This window comes from Onychomys torridus, chromosome 21 (assembly GCF_903995425.1).
Source record: "Onychomys torridus chromosome 21, mOncTor1.1, whole genome shotgun sequence".
NCBI classification, from domain to species: Eukaryota; Metazoa; Chordata; class Mammalia; order Rodentia; family Cricetidae; genus Onychomys; species Onychomys torridus.
The window spans coordinates 25,336,432-25,360,868 of NC_050463.1; the positions used below are offsets into that span (position 1 = coordinate 25,336,432).

Below are 24,437 nucleotides of genomic sequence, written 5' to 3' on the forward strand. Positions count from 1 at the left end.
TGACAATACCTTTTCATAGACTTTAAAAAGTATTTTATTCCTTTGTTCCTTTGTGAGATACTCTTATCTCTGCAGAAGGAGAGCTTGCCTTGCAACTTTGCTAGTGTTACATTCGGGTCATAAGTAAAGGGAAATAGGTCACGTGAGAGTCTGGGGAAATTATCATGTGGATTAAGTTTCTTTAATGGCCAGTCTTTGGATTTCTTTTTAAATCAGCAGCCTGAAGTAGTTCATTGTTTCCTGTAACCTGCACATTTGGTAACCTGGTATTAGAATTCTCTATTTTAGGGATTTTTTTGCCTTATTTTTGATAGTCACTTGTTTTTCTTTCTTTTTTTTGAAGTTGGCAAATGGACTGTGCAAAACCACCATAAAATAACATTCACAAAATATTTTTAAATGTTGAGAAATTGATACACAAGAGGTTCCTCCAGTTGGCGAAAAGATAAATGGATTTTTCTATGCCTTAAGAAGCTGTTTGAAAGCAACATTAGGGAACTAAAAAGAAAAACGAATTTGCAAATACTTGAGATCTCCAGCTGTGCTCTGTGTAGGCTTTTGCAGAGGTGAGGGAGCCAAGAACAGAAATCGATGCACTGTGTGGAGTAGGTGCAGTGTCCTAGCCATCACACTTTCTGATAGGTTTCTGATAAAAAACCTAACAAAGCCAGCTTGGTGCAGGGGAGGCTTTAGTTCATCTTAGAACTCCCAGGTCACAGGCCATCACGGAAGGAAGTCTGGGCAAGAGCTCAAGGCAAGACCCTGGAGGCAGGAACTAAAGCAGAGACCTAAAGGAGGAGCTCTCCTTCCTGACTTTCTCCAGTTGCTTGGTTTTTGTGGTTGTTTTGTTCGTTTTTCCTTCATTTTAAAAGATGTACTTATTTTTATGTGTGCGTGGTTTTTGTGTGCATGTATGTTTGTGCACCACATGTGTGCCTGGTACCTGCAGAGAAACTAAGTTACAGACAGTTGTGAGCTTCCATGTGGCTGCCTGGAATTGAACCCTGGTCCTCTGGAAGAGGCTGAGCCATTTCTGCAACCCCTTCATTTGCTTTCCTATACAACTCAGGACCACCTGCCAGGGGTAGCAGTGCCCACACTAGGCTGGGCCCTCCTACACCAATCTTTAATCAAGAAAATGCCCTACAGATAGCTATTCCCACTGGCCAATCTGATGGAGACAGTACCGTAGTTGTGGCTTCCTCTTCCCCAGATAACTGGAATTTGTGTAAGTTGACAAACCAGCACAGTGTTCAGACCCAGAGACTTAAAACTAAGTAACTGTTGTAGTTATAGGTCAGATCTCTCCAGACTGAATCTAAAGCCTGTACTCTTTATTATTTTGTTATCTATAAGGTAGTAGAACTGGAATACATGAATACTAAAGTAACCAGAAGAGTGTGTGTGTGTGTGTGTGTGTGTGTGTGTGTGTGTGTGTGTGGTATGTGTGTGTGCATGCACATGAAGGCTTGCATCTAGACTTATAAACCACAAAAGTACACTGAGATGCCAGGGGCTGAGGTAGAAATATGTATGTGATATATAATGGGATCAGAAAGAAGAAAGCAGCTACACTACCATCCCTAAGTGGTTTGAGCAGCGTTATGACAGATAAGATGCCTCGCCAGTGAGGGACGTGTAGGAAGTAGAGAAACCACATTGGAACCAAGCGATGCGCACAGGAATTTGCAGTCCTATGTGTGAAGAGTGTCACAGACATTAGTTGTTATTTGATGGCTGGAAATGGAGAAAAGTGAACAAGAGTCATATTGTGGAGTCTGCTTAAGGAGTTCAATGTTTCCCTTAAATGTGGTAGGAGACATGGAAAACTTTCAAAATGTTTATCAAATGATCTCGAACTAATTGGAGAGCCGCAGGAATTCTTTATATTCTTTTTTTTAAGATTTGTTCATTTATTATGTATACAACATGTATGTCTGAAGGCCGGAAGAGGGCAACAGATCTCATTACAGATGGTTGTGAGCCACCAAGTGGTTGCTGGGAATTGAACTCAGGACCTCTGGAAGAGCAGTCAGTGCTCTAAACCTCTGAGCCATCTCTCCAAACCCTATTTTTTAAATTAATTAATTAATTTTTTATTTTATGTGCTTTGGTGTTTTGCCATGGGTGTTGGGTCTCCTGGAACTGTATGTATAAACAGTTGTGAGCCACTATGTGGGTGCTGGGAATTGAACCTGGGTCCTCTGGAAGAGCAGTCAGTGTTCTTAACCTCTGAGCCATCTCTCCAGTGCCCTCTTTTATGTGCTTTAATCAAATTCGCCAACTATACATTTATCTTTGCTTAATTATGCTCTGTCTATGAGCCTGTTATTTTCCCCCTAAATTTTTGCTTAACTCTCCCCTAACTAGTTTAATGTATGTTTCTTTTCTGGTGTTTTGTTTTGTTTGTTTGTTTTTTTTCTCTCTGTATTTTCTTAGAGCAAGAACCTTCTCTTATTTAACCACCATGTACTATTGTCAGTGAAACTTAATGCTGGTATAATTCTGTTCCCTGTCCAGATGTCCTGAATGAGCTCTTCAGAGTGGGTCATCTCCTGCCTCCAATCCAGGATCCAGTCTGGGATTGTGGTGCTAGGGGAAGTCTTTAAGCATGAAATACATTTTTGAAATATCTCCCTGGGGACTATACTGGAAGATCTTCTTATCAGGGCAGGAACATTATAATAAATGAGAAATGATAAGCAGTACCTGCTGGAATGTAGCAGCGTCTACCATAAAACATTTTAAATACAAAGACTCTAAAATGCAGAGATATAAAAATATGGAGATGGTATCCCAAGATACAGAGAAAGGAGAGTCAAGAACAGCTCCCAGGTTTCTGTCTCTGGAGGGAGGCAGTGGAAGAAGGTAAAGAACACGGGTGACCGTGGATGCTGCTGAGGCACATCTTAGGAGGGAAACTGGTTAGAGCCATAGGAAACAGGTGCATTAGAAAAGGACTAAGGAGGAAGGGTGGAAAAAGGAGTCTCTGGAGGAGGAAGGACGGGGAGTTGACACTGGCAGACGCCAGAGCAGGCTCCAGGCAGGCTGTGGCTGAGAGTGTGCCCCTTGGTGCCTGCTGATGTCCTTTGCAGGACAGCTCCCCAGAGGTGGCCAGAATAGGAGCCAGGGCGCGGGAAGAGGCAGAGGGAAGAGAAAGCGGAGACGGGTGAACCCACTGACTGTTTCCAGATGGTTGCGGAGCAGGAGAGAGAGAACTGGCTAAGTCTAGGAAGATGTCTTGTCTTCCCTCCTTCTGTAGCAGAGAGGTTCCAAACTAATTTTCCTCCTTTGGGTGTTCATGAGGCGATGTGGGAGTTTTTCTGATCCACTGGCAAGTGTTTTGTTCAGTTTGATTCCTTACTTTCCCTTTGGAATGTGTCTAAATGTGCGGTTCAGGCTGGCCTGGAGCTCACATTCGTCGGCCATGGAATCCCCGTGTCTCTGGGATTATAGGCATGCCTCACCACGCACAGCTGCAGTGAAACAACAAGAGGTTCATCATTATTGTTATTAGTTGTATTTCATGGGGGGGGGGGTTTCGCCTGCGTGTATATATGTGCACCATGTGTGGGCCTGGTATCCACAGGGACCAGAAGTTGGGTTCCCTGGAACTGGAGTTACAGATGGTTGTGAGCTGCCACGTGAGTGCTGAGAATTGAACTCAGGACCTCTGGAAGAGCATCCAGTGCTCTTAACCACTGAGCCACCTCTCCAGTCCCTGCAGTGACACTTTTTGAGGATATTAACAAATAACAAAGCATGTTCTTTGTCTCATGGAGCCTTTGACTTCTTTTCAAGCCAAAATTATCTTTCTAATACTTTAATACTAGGTATTACAAGTACATTTTGGAACTCTAGAATATTCTAGTAATTTCTATACTGCAATTATTTTTCTAATCCTAGAATGGGATTAGAAAATGGATTGAGGACATTTGGAACAAAAATTTGGAGAAATGAACAACTTAAAATTGTGTGTGTGTGTGTGTGTGTGTGTGTGTGTGTGTGTGTGCGCGCGCGCACGCGCTATGGTACATGAGTGGAGGTCAGTGGCAACCTTGAGTGTGGGTCCTCACCTTCCACTTGTTTGAGACAGGATCTCCTGCTGTTTCCCACTGCTTGTACCAGGCAGCCTGGCCCGCCAGCTTCCAGGGATTATATACATGCGCTTCTCTTCTGGCTTTGGGTATGTTCTGGGGATCTGAGCTCAGGTCCTTACACTGGGCGGGCAAGAACTGTACCCAGTGAGCAGTCTCCCAAACTCAGTTTAGTAGCTTTTAAACATATACATGTTTGCAAGCTCTAACAGTTACTGTGTTTGTTACTCACTTTGCCCTGGTCTAATTGTTAAATTTAATCTGGTTACATCCCTTCACTGCAGTAAAGTCACACATAGGAGCGTCATACAGCAAGTTAAGGCAGCCGCTGAAGGACTGTGCAGTCGTGCATCTCAGTTAACTTCTGTACAGTTGGAACGGTCACTCGGGAGTCAGAACTTCACTCCTGGTTCTATACTTTAATTATCGATTACATGTATATGGCCCTGGTCCCCTTTAAAGGCGATTCAGTATCATGCCATTTCACCTATAAACAGCTACGTAAAGATCAATGTAGATTTTCTAAGTCCCCCGCTTTAGAGAGCCAAAATAACATAAGAGCTGAATCTTTAATATAGACGAACTGTTCACTTAGCAATAAAGTCATCAAAGCATCCCTTAAAGCACGATAGACTTTACAGAATAAGCAGGTTCACATACTTTTCAACACTACAGTGTTTGAGTTGACGTTTTTCAGCAACTTTAATTCTAAGGAACCACAGATCTAAACCGACTTTGGAACTCTCTCCTGTGCTTCCCAATTCTCTGCACTCACCGTCACTCTCTCATCTTTACTGTGATAGTCTGACTGTCTTCTTGCTTTTTTTATCTCCAAACTCTGATTCATCTTCTAGGTACTAGAATTAATTTTCCAAGTTAAAAAAAAGAGGACTAATGATGTTGCATCCCTCTTTAAAAGACCTGTTAATTCAAAGCTGCTCCTAGTGCCTTCTTTGAGCTCCGCTCCTCCTAGTTCTTTTGCTTTCTAAACTTATGTGTGTAGTATGTTGACCTACCTGCTGGGTGTTTGTGCCTTAGGACCCAGAGCTTGTCTGTCCTAAACACAGCAGTTATTTGTGACAATCCAGACAGAACTAGCTTGTATATCTTACTGATTGAGGTTTAGTTGAAGTCTCCTGCTACCGGGCTGGAGAGATGGCTCAGAGGCTCAGAGGTTAAGAGCACTGACTGCTCTTCCAGAGGTCCTGAGTTCAATTCCCAGCAACCACATGGTGGCTCACAACCATCTGTAATGAGATCTGGCGCCCCCTTCTGGTCATACATGCTGTATACATAATAAATAAATCAATCTTTTTTTTTTTTTTAAAGGGAAATCTCCTGTTCCTTTTCCATAGTTCTGTTTGACACTACGTTTTGCAGAGTTAGGTAATCCTTGGTCCATACTCCTCAGATATTTGCTGACAGCTTATGTCAGTATGCAGCACTTGTTTATTTCCCAGGTCCTAGGGCTCCTCTTGTTTTCACTCTTACGTCACTGTCAGCTAGCTGTAGGGTATTTCCAGAGGTCAGCACACGACCTTGCGTATGATAAGAATTCATTTGTTGAAATTAATCATTAGGGAATGGGGAGATGGCTCAGTGGGTAAAAGGCTTGCCATGTAAGTATAAGGACCTGAGTTCAGATTCCCAGCCCTCACCAAAAACAAAACAACAAAAACAAAAAAGCCAGGCCCACTAGCACTTACCTGTAAGCCCAGTATGGGGCAGAGATAGGCACTAGAGTTTACTGACAGCTAGTGTAGCTGAAATGGCGAGCTCTGGGTTCAGTGAAAACCCTGCTACAAAAAACAGTATACAAATGGTAATGGAAGACGCTCAGCCTCTACACACAAACACATGAGCATGCACATGCATGCCAGTACACACACACACACACACACACACACACACACACACACACACACACCGTTCTCTTTAGCATCAACATTTAAGATGTGTGATTGGACGTGTTTTCATATTGTTGATGAGGTCGGTTTTTAAACAAAGCTAGAATTAGTTCTTTAGTCTATTATAATTATCAATCATGGTTTATGTTACCCTGTCCAGCATAGGCCTTTGGGGGTGGAGAGCTTAGATGTTTATGAATTAATGGGACCTGTTTATCCTGTAGGTCATGAGACAGAAAAAGAATAGTGAACTGTCAACACAGTGACTTGAAGTATCAGAGCAGTGGGAAACCATGAGTTCTTGAGAAGCATTGTAGCATCTTCTCTCTCACAATGTTTTAAGTTTGAGGAGGGTTGTTTGTCGGTGTTTTCTACAAAATTTAGGAAGTAGGGAAATACAGGTCTTAGGAGCCAGAGCTCATCCTAACCACAACAGCTATTTGCATATTTTGCCTTGGTCTAAATTTTTGTGAAGTAGTAGTTGATAGTGTGACTGTCTTGTGACATATATTGTATATAATGTTTTCTAATTATTTTAAAAACAACTAATGTTGCAGTTTTTTTCTAAGACCACTAGAATGCACTAGAATGCAGCATGTTGTGTTGGGAAACGCTTTCTTGCTGTGTGTTTACATCATATGAATAAGGTTCATACAATTTTGTGGCTACTTTGAATGTTGTTATCCATTGGCAGGCCAGTTATATGACTTTTAAGAAGCTAGTGTTACTTTGTCTATGGCAGATGAAATATTTCTGGAAATCTAAAGAATGACGATTACATTAAGAATCTGTTTGCTTTCTTATAACTGTAAGTCAAGCTAATGTCTCCACTGCTTACCTTCTGATTATCAGTTCTATTCCAAGTGTATGGAAATAGGTTTGGAAATGTTTAGTCCAGTGATGAAATCATTGTGTTAAAAGACACATTAGGAATATGGAAAAGCATGTTCTAGATAATTTGGTGCCTGAAATCTGTAAGTTGTCTTAAGACTCTATATAAAAACACAGTTTTTCTCTGTAACTACAAAATGATTATTGAAAAAAATGAAGGATTTTGGTAACTTATATATTGAAGTGAATTATTTTCTTTATTTAATTTACATTATATAAAACTTTATGATAAGTGTTCCATCCATTTTTTTGATAAAAATTTAACTTATTTTTATTTTGTGTGTGGGTTTTTTTTTTTTTGCCTCTCTCTCTCTCTGTGTGTGTGTGTGTGTGTGTGTGTGTGTGTGTGTGCGTGTACCAGGTGTGTGCCTGGTGTGGAGGAGGTTTTCAGATCCCTGGAGCTAATGATACAGATAATTGTGAGCTGTACCTCAGGAAGAGTAACCAGTGCTCTTAACTGATGAGCCATCTATCCAGAACATCCCCCCTCACACACACTCATCATTCTTTTCTTTTTTTTAAAGATAAGGATGAAACAGTTTCTATTTGGCTGTCTTGCCTTTTCCTTCATTCTTACTTTGGTTTTGAAAATTATTGTTTCATGTGTATATTTTTGTTGTCTAGCTTAACTCATTGAATATTTACTTATAAAAACTTCAGTTTGTAGAGAAAGGAGTTAAAGTATACAAATATATTAATCATGTATTTTTTCAGTTAATCTTTAAATATTTTTTCCTTATCTGGATCATTTTTCTTTTTTCATTTGCCTAGATCTGAGATGATTAAATTAGATGGCTAGTCCAGTTAACTCAAAATAATAATACTGTGCTAATTTTAAAAAGAGACTAGACAGTCTTCCTAATCATGTTTTTTTGTTTTTGTTTTTTTGTTTTTTTTTCTGACTAAAGACAATGTATATGTTGACTAGGGAAGATATCTAAGCACCACTGTATAACATCTCATGCACAGAGGTGATGTCACCAGGGTTTTCATCATCTAGAGCATCTCATGCACAGAGGTGATGTCACCAGGAGAGGTGATGTCACCAGGGTTTTTGTCATGCTTTGATGGCTCACCATAAGAGCATCTGGTGAATTGTAAATACCCAGCAAGGCACAGAGCAATATAGGTAGTGTTTCTTTTTAAGATAAACTCAAGTATTGAGAAAGGCTAATCTTAACCAATTAAATGGTACTGTGAAGATCTCTATTCTTTGATCTAATTCAGCTTAAAGGTATCAAGAAAATTTGAATACAACAGAAACTAGAATTTATATGGTTCATTCTAGGTGTAAAATGAAAAAAGGATTATTTCTAGTGTTACTCTTTTGTTTGTTTTATTATAATGACAGTTGGTGATTGAACAACAAAAGAGGTAAGTATTTTTTGTTACGACTTTGACATCATGGAAATCTTAGAGCCTTTGAAGGTTCTAGGCATGTTTAGCCAGGACTGTTACACACTTAAAACTTCTCTTCCATATCTTAAAACTATTGAACTGTGTTTTAACATGGCTTGTATTTTCTCATTTCTTTGTTAGAGCCAAATACCACAAGTTGAAATATGGAACAGAACTGAATCAGGGAGACATGAAGCCTCCAAGCTATGATTCTGGTAAGCTACTTGTAAAGGAAGTTTAATAAAAAGTTAATGTCTAATATCTTGTAGAAACATTTGAAACTGTAGTTAGTATCTATTTGCATGTTTTTTTTTTTTTTCTTGTTTTTGGGGGCACTAATCATTTAGTGTCATGAGATTTCCTCCTCGTCCTCATCCTCGTCCTCCTCCTCCTCCTTCATCTGCACCCTGTTTTAGTTCACCATTTTCTGCCTATATTCCACATATAGTGGAAGGTTCAGGCATGGTAGGGTAGCATGAACCAACCTCACTTTTTATTGTGTCTTCCTTGATGTAACTGAAACTTTTGGCATGAGCAAAACACGTTGTGCACTGTCCTTGAGATCCTGTGAACCAGCAGAACTATGGGAATACGAGGTTTCTTCCCAGAGTATAAGGGAATTGGTGAATCCCTTACATGCGATGTCTCCCTGGGCTGGGGATACAGCTCAGTGATTAGAGCACATACGTAGCATGGATTAAGCCCTAAGTTCAATCCTTAGTGTTGCCAACAAACAAAAAGCAAACAAATGTGACCCCCTTAGGTCAAGTTTCTGTTTCTTATTTAACAGAAATACAGGGTGTGTTCATTAGCAGGTGTAAAGGAAGAGTAAGGAAATTTGTACCAAAGCTATTACCACACTTAATCTTTGTCATATTTCAGATTTAATTCTTACTCAAGTAGTGAAAGTATTTATAATCATTTATATCATTTATTAAAATGCCTACCCATAATTCTAAGGGCTTCATTAACTTTAATTCTTGAAATGATCATTTAATAAAGATACTATTATTCTCATTTTATCTATGCACAACTTAAACTCAGGAAGTTGGAAAATTTTGCCTGAGGTTAACCAGTCATTAAATGATGTGGGACATGGAATTGATCTCAGGCTTATCTGACTCAGAAATTCCTAGTCTTCCCATTTCTCCACATGTGAGTACATTAGAGAAGCTTTCCAAAATGAGTTCTAAATGTCATAGTCTCACATGTACATCCCAGAATATTATAAGTATGTTCTTAAGGTTTTCCTGGGTCCTTTGGTATCTGTTGTTTCTGTTATTAGTTTGAGTTTTCTGTGTCTTGAGTTAATTCAGCTCAGGGTTTGTCCATCCTGCTAATCTTTTCAAGGCATTAACTCAGCGTTTCTTCCATTCTCTGCAGTCTTTCCATCTCATTTATTTCTGCTCTGGTTTTGATAATTTCTTTCCACCTACCTTTTGGGTTTTTTTTTTTCCTTTGCCTTTTTAAACCACTGAGATGCATTTCTAAGGCACTTATTTGAGTTCTTACTCTTTTTATTTTTCATTTTAAATTGTGTATGATGCATATGGACATGTGCATGTGAACATGAGTGTAGGTTTCTCTAGAGGCCAGAAGAGGGCAGTGGCTCCCCTGGGGCTGGAGGTCCTAGTGGTTGTGAGCCAGCTGACATGGCTGCTGAGAACTGAACTCAGGGTCCTCTGCAAGAGCAGTACATGCTCTTAACTGCTGAGCCACCTCTCCAGGCCCTCTTTCTCTTCTTATTTGTAGGTACTTAAAGCTGTAAGTTTCTCTCTTAGGTTTGCTTTCATTTTATCCCAGAGGTTTTGGTACATTGTGTTTTCATTTCATTTTATTCCAAGTTGTGTGTGTGTGTGTGTGTGTGTGTGTGTGTGTGTGTGTGTGTCTCCATTTTAATTCCCTCCCCCATAAAATTTACAGAGCTATTTAGTAGTACAAAGGTCTAGTTGCTGTGCATAAAAGAGCTTTATTGGGGCTGGATAGATGGCTTAGCTATTAAGAGATTGGGAGCCTAGGCTGGTCTTCAGCTTTTGATTTTCCTGGCTCCACTTTGGGAGATGGCTTACACACTTTTGCCACCCTGCCTGGTTTCATGCTGTGCTTGGGATAGAACCCACAGCTTTAAGCCTGCCTGGCCAGCATTTTACCAACCGAACCACATCATGTCCCTAGTTGAGATCATTTCTTTCGTTCATTTGTTCGTTTTGTTTTGTTTCGTTGTGAGACAGCGTTTCTCTGTGTATCCCTGGCTGTCCTGGAACTCACTCTGTGGACCAGGCTGGCCTTGAACTCACAGAGATCCTCCTCCCTTGCCTCCCAAGTGCTGGGACTGAAAGTGTGCCCCACCACCGCCTGGCTCTGAAATAATTTCTTTACATGTATCAAATTGTTTCGGGTTTTGTTTGTTTTACCTTTACTACCATTTCTAGGTTTTACAATATTTCTATTTCCTTCTCACTGTGTAACTTGATTTGATAGGTCTTTGTCCTGGAAGAAAATTCTCAAGCTAGGGAAAAATGAAAGAAAAATGTCTTTATTCTTAACTCTGTTGCTCTAAAGGGAATCCAGTAGAGATACTTAATCATACAGAGTTTTATTATTAAAATTTGAGTTAAAAAGCAGTTCCTATTACCCTAAAACATATCTCTTAAAAGTTAGAGTTTTCATATTCTTAACCTTATAGTGTTTATTAGACACTGTTTATGAATTAGGTTGCCTAAACGTCAAATAAGTCAATTTCATTGTACTTTAATATCTCCAGATGAAGGCAATGAGACAGAGGTACAGCCACAGCAAAATAGCCAGTTAATGTGGAAACAAGGCCGGCAGCTGCTCAGACAGTAAGTACCCAAGGTGAAATGGAAAACTTGCTGAACGTGAGAACATTTTTTTCATGCTTTTTTGTCTGTACTTTTAAAAAAATATTTATTTATTATGTATACAGTGTTCTGCCTGCATGTGTGCCTGTAGGCCAGAAGAGGGCGCCAGATCTCATTACAGATGGTTGTGAGCCACCAAGTGGTTGCTGGGAATTGAACTCAGGACCTCTGGAAGGGCAGCCAGTGCTCTTAACCTCTGAGCCATCTCTCTAGCGCTTGTTTGTATTTTTAACTCATAAGTTTCTCCTGTATTATACCATTGTTGAGAGCAGTAAATAGTAAGGTAGTTTTAAAAAAACTTCATTTACTATTGTTTTTCATATTTACATTCCCCCCCACTGTTGGAATTTATGTAGTTAAGAGAATTCTGTGTCATTATTATTCTCATTTCATCAACACTCTAAACATAAACGTTTCACTACAAAGCAATAAGGATTCCCGTGTACATTTCTCTTACAAGCCTTCTCCGGCGTTGAAGGACTCTTTGGATCCCCATTGTTCCGGTGCTGACTAACATCTCCTTTCTCCTAGTACGAGACTGGGGCTCTGCAGAGGTTTGATGTCAATCGAAGACTAGACCTGTAGTCGTGGAAGCGGTATACAGATCTGTGCCAAAGTAAAAGGAAATTTGTTCTGCTTTGGACTTTTGAGATGGCTTATTAGTAGTTTATTTTGAAGATTTTCGAGGTAGATTAATGCCATCCTTTCCTTTTGACTACAGAAAGAGAATATTACATACTGTTTTTTGTCTAGACAGAGTTAGAAAAAAAGTAAACTATTAACGGGATTTTCATTACTGTTCTCACTTGAGTCTTAAATATGACAAGTATTTTCCTTTTTAAGTTTATTTTTGGTACGATGAATATTTTGGTACTGTGAATTGCCAAGCGAAGCAAGTGGTCTACTTCTGAGCCACACATACCTCCTGCTTGCTTGTTTACTCTCTGCTTTATTGACATGCTCTCATTAAGTTACCTAGACTAGCCTTGAATTTGTAATATTCCTTCCTGGTCCTCCTCAATAGCTTTAGTTACAGGTGGATGCCACCATTTCTTATGTTTTTTCAGTTTTTAAAAGGATAAGTGCTCTTAAATGCTAATTTGGGAGGCTGGAGAGATGGCTCAGCACTTAAGAGCACTTTCTGCTCTCACAGAGGACCTGAGTTCTGTTCTCAGCACCGACATGGCGGCTTTCAACTGTCTGTAACTCCAGTTCAGTGATCTGACACCTGCCGCTGGTCTCTTGAGCACTAGGCACACATGTGGTGCACAGATAAGCATCCAGGCAAAACACACATCCACATAGAACTGTAATATTTTTTTTTTTCATTTCCCAGACAATGTTTCTCTGTGTAGCCCTGACTGTCCTGGAACTCGTTCTGTAGACTAGGCTGACCCTGAACTCATAGGGATCTGCCTTCCTCTGCTGGGATTAAAGGCATGCATCCCCATCATTATCCCTGCTTATAAAATGATTTTTAAAGGGATGATTAGTTTTTTGTTTTTGTTAATAAGAAGTGATTTCATAGTAAATTAAGAAATTTTCAAAAGTTTAAAAGATTCATTACCTACCTCTCAAAAAGGTGACATTTTATCAGTAAGCTATGCATTAACTATTAAATGATACATCTGTGGCCAAGCAGTTTTGAAACAGAAATTTGTGATTTAGTTTTGTTGCCAAAGTAAGGTACATATCAAATATTAATCATTCAAAATAGAAAAATGGGCTGGAGATGGCCCAGTGGTTTCAAGCACTGGCTGCTTTCTCAGAGGCCCTGGGTTTGGTTTCCAGAACCCACATGGTGACTCACCACCATATGTAACTGCAGTTCCAGGGGACCCAATGCGCTGTTCTGACTACTGCAGACACCAGGCACTCATGTGGTACACATACATGCATGCATGCGTGCAAAAACATTTATACACATAAATAAACCTAAAATTCTTTAAATACGACGTCTTACTTTCTTATAGTAGTTTTCAAAAACATCTGATTAAATTCAGTAAGTAGGAATTTATTATTTCGAAATTTTAAATCAAGGCTTTTCTGTAGATACTGAAAGGGACTGAAAAGTGAGCATCTTGATTTAATAAGACATATTGATCACCTAGCTTTGTGAGGTGTCTTTCAGCTGTAGTAGCTATAAAAATGAAAACCTGAAGTAAGCTGAATTTAACTAGCTGTCTTGTCAACCTTGGCTTTTGTCTTTCCTTCGGTTGAATGCTCAGCTACTATATAAATAAATGATGGGTGATCATTATGTCGTGATATCGATGTCATTTCCTTTGTTCTGGTCCCACCACTACCACTTTTGGTCTCTTAAAACCCGTTTTATTAGCAGTTAGCATTGGGGCTCTTAGGTGTAGAGCGCTTTTGTATAGATCATGGGTGGTATTTGGGCTCCTTGATGAACATAGAAATCAGTTGAGAGAAGTAAGGCTGCACGTCACGGAAGTGGCAGAAATGTACTTAAGACCCACATATCACTGCATTCTCTGTGTTCTTCTCTTCTGTGCCTCTGACTCCCTGGAACTACACACATTCACAGAGTCTGTCTACCTCATGTCCCACAATTGAATGGTCTATTTGTTTTAGAGTTTCTCAGGACAGAAACGTCTCTTCTGCAAGTGACAGTTATGAAAAGTGTTATCCTTTTCTATGTCATGGAAAGAAACCATTTAGACCAGAACATTCTCTCCAGATTTCAGTTAATGACACTTCACATAAGAAATGGTAAAAACAACTGGAGCAACAATTGTAAAGTAGGGATGGTAGAGTTTGGGAGGAGATTGTTCCAGTCTTCCTAAAGAAAAAATTGTGCTCTGCAATACACTGAAGAACGGTTTCTTCTGCGGATAAATGAATAGTGGTATTGTGTAGTACTTTGGTTTTTCTCAGTGACTGTAGAGGCTGGTACTGCAAGAGACAGCTCCATCTGCAGCTGGAATATTATTAACAAGTCTTACTGACATACTACTGTTCTGTTAAACCCTATGTAGTCAGTGAGTTGGAAGAAACACTTTTATTTACGCTTTACATTTTACAATGCTAATTCCTGTGTGACTGAATTGTAAGGGTGGTCTTTGTGCAGGTATCTGCAGGAGGTTGGCTACACAGATACTATTCTAGACGTGAAATCCAAAAGAGTGCGGGCATTGTTGGGCTTTTCAAGTGACCTCACTGACAGGGAAGATGACAAGAACCAGGACTCGGTTATAAATGGCACAGAGGCTGAGGTTAAAGAGACAGCAATGATCGGGTGAGTATTTTGACTGGAAACGGCTTTAGCTCTACCTTCAGTTCTTATTCGGTAGTTTGGGTTGGAAGGCATTGAACTTTTAAGTGGTGACTTAGTCATAATTTAATTTTAGTTAATTGAATGTTATAATTTAAAAGTTTAGTTTAGTTAGAAACCTTTATAATTATTTTAATTCAGGAACATAATTCTTATGGTATTTTCATTTGCTTTAAATTGAGGTATTTAACAGATTTTAGTGTCTTAAAGCTCTGTTCTCCACTGTTAGAATCTCATAAAAGATGTTGTTGAAATTAAGTACAAATCTGTAAGAATATTTTATTGATGAACCAGAAATCAGAAAGTAAATCTTCTCTTAGTCATTTCATTTATAGCATAATCTTGTTCCTTATCTCTCCTTTGATATAACATATCTATTTTAAATATATGTATATATACATACATACATATATATTTTGAATTAATAAATTGTGAAAATTCAAAAGTTATTTGAAATATTTGATTTTTGTTTCCTACCACAGATCATAGACATATACATAGTTTTACTTAAATGAACATAAATAGTTCAATAGAAGTTATTTATTAGAAAAATTTCTTGGCTGGGGATTTAGCTCAGTGGTAGAGTGCTCAAGGCCCTGGGTTCGATCCTCAGCTCCAAAAAAAAGAAGAGAGAAAAAGAGAAAAATTTCTTATAAATCTTCACTGAATAAAAAAACTCCAGAGATTCTATGAATGTCTAAGTCTGTGTTGACTTTGTTTTATTTAATTCATATTTAGGCTAAAAGAATGGTTGATTGAATTCTATAAATTTCTTTGGGAAAACAGTTCCTGTTATTTGAAACATGAGACTATAGAATTAGATAATGGTTCAAAATAAAAATTTGTAAACAAATGCCATTGCGCCCTTTTAAAATGTAGCAATTCTCTTTAGAGATGTACAACACGTGTATGCACAAATAGTCGTAATTTTCCCTTTTAAGTCCGTAGCTTTGTTATATAGTTATGGGAACTTATATGAGAGGCCAAAGAAGAATTGCAGAGGAGAAACAATAGGGGACGATGGAGGCAGAGCTACTGAAAATGATGTGTGACTTTTCAAAGCATCACACAAGGTTAACCTAGAGGTCAGTCTGAGCCGGCTCAGAAGGGGCTGTACATTAGAGCTGGTCTTCCAAACAGATGGCACTGAAGTGCTTGGACACTTCTTGTAATAGATGGGAGTCAGTGTAGATCATAATCCAGTTAGGGGATCAGATATAATATAAACATAAATTACCGAAACCTATCAGCCATTCATTTTTATGGTGATGTTTTGAGAGATTAGCTGATTATGGTTGTATGTGTTTTAAACCAGAAAATCTGAATTAACGGATTCTGCCTCTGTGCTGGACAATTTCAAATTCCTTGAAAATGCAGCTGCAGATTTCAGTGATGAAGATGAGGACGAGGACATTGATGGAAGAGAGAAAAGTGTCATTGATACTTCAACAGTGAGTTAGAGAACTCATTTCCATTTTTTTAGGTGCCATAATGCATATGTTAAAAAACCCACGTCCTTTAAATCTTGAACCCTTAAATTCTTTTCATGAATGTGGAGCAAGTAGAACGTTTTTATTACTGACTTTAATTTCAGTAATGTTTTTAGTATAGAGTCTTTCCCATAGAACGCTCAGACTTTGTTAACTCACTAAACAAGGCAGCATCTCCATGCTGAACGCTGCGTGTTGCAACAGTGCCCTGGTATTGACAGGAGAACTGACAGACGGACAGACAGACAGATGGCAGCTGGCAGCAGCTCTGAAGCGCCTAGTTTTTGTCTCTCTTGGGGAGCTGCTGCAGCAGAGCGTTTGGACAATCTCGGAACTCCTCCGTCACTTTCGTCAGTTCTTCAGTCCTGGTTCCAAGTTCATTGACTCCCCATACATTTCCTACAAGAAGTAGCTAGCTGTAGGCTGCTGTTTCTTCTTTCTCTGCTCTCTTCCCTCTTCCTTTCTTCTTCCCTCTATTTCTCTTTCTCCTGAAGTCAGAGATGAAGACATCTGGTTAGCCAAGTGTGTGCACTTTGTCTGTGCACTGACCCTTTACACTGCTGATCCTCGCCCTGTCATAGAAAGGTTTACTATTAAGTAGTCATCAGAGTTTCCTTCAGAAAACAAATGATAATAGTATGTGCTGGCCTAATTATCCAAAAGTGTATGGTTCCTTACAGTTTTTGGTGTGATGATTGCTTTGAGATATCATTTTCCTATCAAAATACTTCATTCATAGTCTAGTAGCAAATAACTCATAAGTTTCTTTGTTGTTGGTAATTTAGTCAATTTAAATGTTGCTTTCCTACTTCCTAACCATTTAATTTCTTTTTCTGTAATAAGATAAGTGCTGATAGCATTCCAGTTAGTGCAGACCATAGGATATTGTGAGTGTGTGTGAAGGTACGTCTGCTGGGAACAGATTGACCCGTTTACGCATTTAGATGCTGGGTTCAGAAAGCTCTCCCTCATCTTCACCCCATCTGGGCATTGAACCCAGGGTCTTGTGTTTACTAGACAAATGCCCTAGCCCAAGAAGAAAAAGGTATTTAAATGCCTGGGTATTTTCTTAACAGTTTTATTAAGTTTTACATCATGTTACATTGATCTTCAAATTAGCTATGGCCTGATAGCTAACAAGGGACCTAAGAACTGCGAGGTTGTCTTAGTAACTGGGGAAACTGATTCCTTTCGTACTGGATCACTAGGACTCTAGTGATCTTAAATTGTCTTTTTTTCTAACCTGCTTGAAACTCAATCGCCTATGACTCATACTTCTTTTTTTAATCCTTTTTTATGTTTTTAATTGAAATGAAATTTTATCACTTTCCCCTCTCTTTCTTTCCTCCACCCCTTCTAACTACCCATCCTTGAAGCCCTCCATGTCCTCTCCCTGCACTCTTAAGTCAATGGGCTCTTTTTCTTTATTATTGTTACATGTGTATGTGTGTGTGTGTGCGCATGCGCATGTGTACATAACATATAGAGGCACAGCTTGCTGAGTCTGTTGTGTCTGTGTGCGTATGGTTCCAGAGCTGACCACTCTGCATTGAACAGCAACAGTAAGGGGGCGCATCCATGGGAGGGATTAATTCTCCTTCCCCCAGAAGTTACTGTTGCTTCTAGTTCTTGATCTAGGATAGAACTGGGTGAAATGTCATGTTAACATGTCCTTTGGCGTTGCTATTGTAATTGTCTAGGACAGACTGTTTGCCTTGGCTCACAGTGCACTTCTAATACTCTGTCTCCTACAGTCTCCCCCCCCAGCTGCCATAGATGCAGGAGCCGGGATGTAGAATGTATCCATTGGCCTGGATTCCCCTTGATCTGTTGATCTCTGTGTGGTGTGCGGTTGTGGTTTTCTGTAATAGTCTCCATTGCTGTTCTTTTCTTCTTAATTTCTTAAGTGGAAAATCTCCTGTGGTGGGGAGGAAGGTATTACTATTACAGATTTTGTCCCTTCCTATTTACTGTTCATATATTCCTTTGGCAGCCACAGTTCCTGGTTTTTTGTTTTTGTTTTTGTTCGTTTATTGATACCTAAACATAAGAAAACATAGGACCAGTTTATTTAAAATGATCTGTAAGATGATGATAGACTTGGTGTCTATCTCATTTTGTTTAAGGTTACCTAGAAACATGTTTGTCCTAGGAGTTGCTTTGTGACTTATTACCATGTTTTAGTAATAACTAATTCCCAAATCTAAGAGGTTAAGACATCTGAGGTTCCAGGTACTATTTCTGGATTTTCCCTGTCCTTTAGTTAGGCAGTGAGAACAAGGACTCTTCACTTGACGCTAGTGGTGGCCTCTCTGAAGTAAGCTGCTTTCCTAAGAGTCAGAGAGACACAATACGTTCGGAGTAGCTGGTGCGTTTATGTGTGGAGTTGTGAGGGTAGCGTAGCCTGTTGGTGCCCTATTTCTGTTATTGCTGTTGAATTCTGTCTTCATGTGTGTGGAGGGCTTGCCTGTTTGTTTATCTGAGCACTGTGTGTGCTTCATGCCCATGGGGGCCAGAAGAGAGCATTGGATCCCCTAGATCTGGAGTTACAGACAGTTGTGAGCCACCATGTGGGTGCTGGGACTTGAACTCAGGCCCTCTGGAAGAGCAGCCAGTGCTCTTAACTGAGGAGCCGTCTCTCCAGCTCGGGTGCCACTCAGACATTTTTTTATACCCAAGTATTGCTGTTCAGTCAAAACTAGAACAAGTCAGGACCACTATGGGCTCTCTGCTCAGAACCTGCTATGGTTGTCTTAATGGGTTTTGTTGTTGTTGTTGTTTATTTTTGTGTTTAATGGGTTTGCTAGATGTTAGGTTGAGAAGTACTGTAAGCATGAAAATATTCTTGATTTTAGAGTAATATTTAGGTAATAACTCTAAACAGAGAATTACAACCTCATTAAATAATCCATGATTTTTCCTGTTTAGTTCCTATGTAAACAAAGATAATGAAGATTGATTGGCACAGGGCACAGGCATGTTGGGCTCAGCACTTACTATTAGGTTTACCTTTTAAAACTACTGGATCTGTGGTGGTTCCAGAAATATTTTTAAATATGTAAAAGTGAGTCATTACAATTCTGCACTAAGGCCGAGTTATCTCCTCCTGCATTATCAGTGTTTTAGGGGGAGGAAACTGAATCTGTGAAGCTCTTTTGAGCTGGGAACTTGGAGCGTGCCTCTCAGGCCATTGTTCCGGAGTCAAGAACAGCTCGGTCAGGGCTAGCCGGGGCTAAGGTAAGACGGGAGTAAGAAGAGCTGTGAGGGAAGTTAGGAGAGTAGAGAGGCCGTGGCTGCATGTGTTTATGTCCCCAAGACGCTCATTGCTGAGCTTGCACTTGACGTGGCTTTGTGAGGACGGTTGTCGTTATATTGAGCTACCTCACCTATGTTCTGGAAACATTTCACTTTCAGGAACGTGTCCTGTCCGGGTTAAGTTAGAATGTCTGAAGGCTGCGCAGACTGTATCTAAGGCGTGTTAGAGTCAGTTGTTCTCGTAATGTGAGTGTAACCTGTGTAACTTAAGCACAAGTTTTACTGATCCCTTGAGATTTATGTCTTTATATATTAGTTTAAGTAAGCTATCATACCTTTGAACAAAGTTTAAATTACTGCTTTAAGATGCACAATATTTGCTTTTAAAAAATACAATGTGTTTTTCACAGTTAGGTATTGCAGTTTTTAATACAGAGATACATGCTGAAGAAAACAGTTGCTTTGCTTCCTCCGTTATAAGGGGGTACTGCTTCCTTTTTTTAAAGGCATACTGTTTACTAATACTTAGTTTGACATGTTTCCCTCCCTTATTAGATTGTCCGGAAAAAAGCGTTGCCTGACCCCAGTGAAGATGGCGACGCAAAGGAAGCCCTGAAGGAGTTTGACTTCCTCACCACGTCCCAGGAAGGCCAGAGTGAGTGTAGGAGTGCGGGCGACGGAACAGACTGGGGTAAGGACGCCGCCGCGCCCTGGAGCCGGCCCGAGGGCCGAGGGGGCGCAGAGAGTTCACGGGTTCCCAGGGGGCGGTGTCCTCCCATTCGGAAATGTCACACGGCAGCCATTGTCTAGGTTGTGTGGTTACCTGTAGAAAATTGTATAGCTATTGCTTCCTCCCCTCCTCCCCTCCTCCCCTCCTCCCCCTCCTCCTCCTCTTCCTCCCCCTCCTCCCCCCTCCTCCCCCCTCCTCCCCCTCCCCCTTCCTCTTCCTCCCCCCCTCCTCCCCCTCCTCCCCCTCCTCCTCCTCCTCCTCCTCCTCCTCCCCCCTCCTCCCCTCCTCCCCCCCTCCTCCCCCTCCTCCCCCCCTCCCCCCTCCCCTCCTCCCCTCCTCCCTCCTCCTCCCTCCTCCCCCTCCTCCCCCCTCCTCCCCCTCCCTCCTCCCCCTCCTCCTCCTCTCTCCCCCCCTCCTCCCCTCCTCCCCCCCTCCTCCCCCTCCTCCCCTCCTCCCCCCCTCCTCCCCCTCCTCCCCTCCCTCCTCCTCTTCCTCCCCCCCTCCTCCCCCTCCTCCCCTCCTCCCCCTCCTCCCCCCTCCTCCCCTCCCCCCTCCTCCCCCTCCTCCCCCTCCTCCCCTCCTCCTCCCTCCTCCTCCTCTTCCTCTCCTCTTCCTCCCCCCCCTCCCCCCTCCTCCCCCTCCTCCTCCTCTTCCTCCCCCCTCCTCCCCCCTCCTCACCTCCTCCCCCTCCTCCCCTCCTCCTCCTCTTCCTCCCCCCCTCCTCCCCCCTCCTCCCCCCCTCCTCCCCCTCCTCCCCCTCCTCCTCTTCCCTCCCCCCTCCTCCCCCCTCCTCCCCTCCTCCCCCTCCTCCCCCTCCTCCTCCTCTTCCTCCCCCCTCCTCTCCCCCCTCCTCCCCCCTCCTCCCCCTCCTCCCCTCCTCCCCCCTCCTCCCCCTCCTCCTCCTCTTCCTCCCCCCTCCTCCCCCCTCCTCCCCCCTCCTCCCCCCTCCTCCCCCTCCTCCCTCCTCCCCCCTCCTCCCCCTCTCCCCCTCCTCCTCCTCTTCCTCCCCCCTCCTCCCCCCTCCTCCCCCTCCTCCCCCTCCTCCCCCCCTCCTCCCTCTCCTCCCCCTCCTCCTCCTCCTCCTCCCCCCCCCTCCCCCTCCTCCCCCTCCTCCCCCTCCTCCCCTCCTCCCCCTCCTCCCCCCTCCCCTCTTCCTCCTCCTCTTCCTCCCCCCCCTCCCTCCTCCCCTCCTCCCCCCCTCCTCCCCCTCCTCCCCCTCCTCCCCCTCCTCCCCTCCTCCTCCTCTTCCTCCCCCCCTCCCCCCCCTCCTCCCCTCCTCCTCTCTTCCCCCCCCCTCTCCCCTCCTCCCCCCTCCTCTTCCCTCCCCCCTCCTCTTCCTCCCCCCCTCCCCTCCTCCCCTCCTCCCCCCCTCCTCCCCCCTCCTCCCCCTCCCCTCCCTCCTCCCCTCCCCTCTTTCCCTCCCCCCCTCCTCCCCCCCCCTCCTCCCCTCCCCCTCCTCCTCTTCCTCCCCCCCTCCTCCCTCCTCCCCCTGTAAGGAACACAGCCTGAGAAGAATTTGAATTAAAACACAGGCTATTTTGCTTTCTGCTCAGACAAGTAGAACCCACTGGTCTAGATTTTGGGCCAATACCTGAGTATGAGAATACAATAGAGGTTTTCTTATGTCTTACATCTTCTACATAAAACAAATTATGTTAGAAAATGATAGTTTCTATGCTTTTTTCACATTTTTTATAGACTATGTAGGCACAGTTTTTGGGGTTTTGTTCAGAAATGCTTAAACCGCTCTAAATATCTAAAACTTCTTAACGAGCATTAACACAAGTATTTGGGGAAGAACTTTCTGTGACTGATTATTTTAGTACTTTAGAGAATTGCGATAAAATCCTTCAAAAGTGATCAGTCTTTTGGGTTTGTGTATATTGCATGAAAGGGAGAAAGAAAAAGAAGGGAGGTTTATTGAGAGAATATAATGTCAGTTATAAGATTGTTTAAGTGGAAAGAGCTTTACCTCTGTAACAGCTTCCTTTGTGTTCGTAAAAGATGAACCAATGATTCTTTTTGTTTGAAATACTTCCTTAATATTTTGTCCATGAAGATCAAGGTTTCTATAACATGACACAAATACTATTTTATGGAATTGTTGAGTGCCATTTAGATGTAGATGTACCACATTATGAGCTTTTCACTGGCTTTTGTTCAGGCAGCTACTTTAAGTATTAATCCAGTAGATTCAAGAGCTGGAACCCAGACCAGTCCCTCCAACGTGGTATTACTTACATCCAGCAAAATCTTATTTCACACTTTGAGCTACAAACATTAGAAATACTAATTTGAGCCCTAGTTTTTTAAAAATACTTGTTCTCTGAAGAAAAGAAATGAAATAATTCTAAAGCTAAAAAGAAAAATAAGATTTTTTATTATTATTTTTTTACTTACATTAAAAATTTTCTTTTTCACACTTGTTTCACATTCATAGTGACTGGAAAGGCTCTTTTGTGTAAGTTCAGGGAACAGACTTCCTAATATTTTTTAATAACAAAATCCCTGTCTTCTAGCTTTTTCTGTCTGAACTCTGTACAAATGAAAACTCCTTACAGTCACTTTAAAGGGGGAAAAAAAAGATTTCTCTGTACACTGTGTGTATCTCAGTACACAGGTCTTTACACTGTGTGTGTCCCATTACACAGATGTGTACACTGTGTGTATGCCAATACACAGGTCTGTATAATGTGTGTATTCCATGTACAGGTGTGTACATTGTGTATCCCAGTACACAGGTCTGTCACTGTGTGTATCCCAGTAACACAGGTCTGTACAGTGTATGTATGCCAGTAACACAGGTCTGTCACTGTGTGTATCCCAGTACACAGGTCTGTACAATGTGTGTATCCCAATGTACAGGTGTGTACACTGTGTATCCCAGTACACAGGTCTGTCACTGTGTGTATCCCAGTACACAGGTCTGTACAGTGTATGTATGCCAGTACACAGGTCTGTCACTGTGTGTATCCCAGTACACAGGTCTGTCACTGTGTGTATCCCAGTACACAGGTCTGTACAGTGTATGTATGCCAGTACACAGGTCTGTCACTGTGTGTATCCCAGTACACAGGTCTGTACAGTGTATGTATGCCAGTACACAGGTCTGTCACTGTGTGTATCCCAGTACACAGTCTGGAAGAGGCAGATAGATGTTCTGACCAATTCTTTTTCTGTCCAGGGTAAACTCCACACCCCGCCACCACCTAGTCAAAGCCCACTGCCATGTTTTGAGGTATTTGTGGATATTCCTGTTCGGGTGCTAAGCAAGTCTCTAGTGTAAGATCTACTTTTTATTGTCACTGAAATCTGTGGAGGGAGGAGGCTGCTGTACGTCTGGACCCTGCTGCCTTTTCAGTCCTCTGGACTCAATGAAAAGTGCTTTCTAAAGCTTGCTGGCAGGGTTTTGCCCAGAACCAGTAAATACTGCTATTCTCATACAGTAATGTTAGCAGTGATAATTTATTAGATTTTTAAACGGCCTTTATATTTCATTAAACTGTGTAAATTTTCTTCTTTCTTTTTTTTTTTTTTTTTTTTTTTTTTTTAGCTGAGGATCGAACCCAGGGCCTTGCGCTTGCTAGACAAGCGCTCTACCACTGAGCAAAAAATCCTCAACCCCCCGTGTAAATTTTCTACTTGTATAGATCTACCCTTCAGGGACATTGTCAGGGACTGGAGCTGTCCTGTCTTAGTGTCTCTCCCCCCACCCCCAACACCATCACTTTTGTTTTTTTTTAAAAGCAAAATCTAGAATTATTTCAGATAACTACAATAAGGAACACAACAGGTATTTGAGGACTTTTTTAAAAAAACCAAGGAGAAAGTACAGAAGGTCTCTCTTCTGCCCCTGCGCCTGAGCTTATTCTCCAAGTGCAGGAGTTGGGCTTGCATAGCCCTATGCTACAGTGAGTCTGCTGAGGGATTCCATGGCTAGTCCTGTTGCAGGCACACTTGGTACTGGCTTTTCTGTAGGCCATTGGATTCTCCCTGTATAACTCTACGGCCAGAGAGCTGCAACCCAGCGTTACCTGCTGTCCACTGGGACATTTCACTTCGGTGATAATGGGCCAGATCTGTGAGTGAGTGGGAGGGAGTAGAAGCCGACAGATAATGGGCCTGTTGGCCAGGGTTGGGCCTGGAATCTCATCTGAATTTTTGTCTTTAGATTTATTTTATTTTATCTGAATGAATGTTTTGTCTACTTGTATGTCTGTGTACCATGTGCATGTCTGGTGCCTGAGGAGGTGCGAAGAGGCGTGCGATCCCCTGGAACTGGAGTTACAGATAGTTATGATCTGTCCCTGTGGTACTTACACTCAAGCTCGGGTCCTCCAAAAGAGCAGTGAGTGCTCTTAACCCCCTGAGCCATTGTTCCAGCCCCTGGCCTCCAGTTGTTGTTGTTGTTCTTTTTTTTTTTTTTTTTTTTTTTTTTTAAGAATTTATAATTGCCAGGCATGATGGTGCACAACTTAACCGAGGACTTGGG

The 24,437-nt window shown here is 41.8% G+C and overlaps 1 protein-coding gene across 2 annotated transcripts in view; it reads left to right on the forward strand.

Moving 5' to 3' along the window:
• Strn (striatin) overlaps positions 1–24,437 on the forward strand; it is an 83,325-nt gene that overhangs the window by 32,872 nt on the left and 26,016 nt on the right. For both annotated transcript variants that reach the window (XM_036170597.1, XM_036170599.1), the window contains exons 3-7: positions 8,435–8,508; positions 11,058–11,136; positions 14,267–14,434; positions 15,786–15,921; positions 19,771–19,906. In XM_036170597.1, the coding sequence (XP_036026490.1) occupies positions 8,435–8,508; positions 11,058–11,136; positions 14,267–14,434; positions 15,786–15,921; positions 19,771–19,906 (593 nt within the window). The remainder of the gene's footprint in view (positions 1–8,434; positions 8,509–11,057; positions 11,137–14,266; positions 14,435–15,785; positions 15,922–19,770; positions 19,907–24,437) is intronic.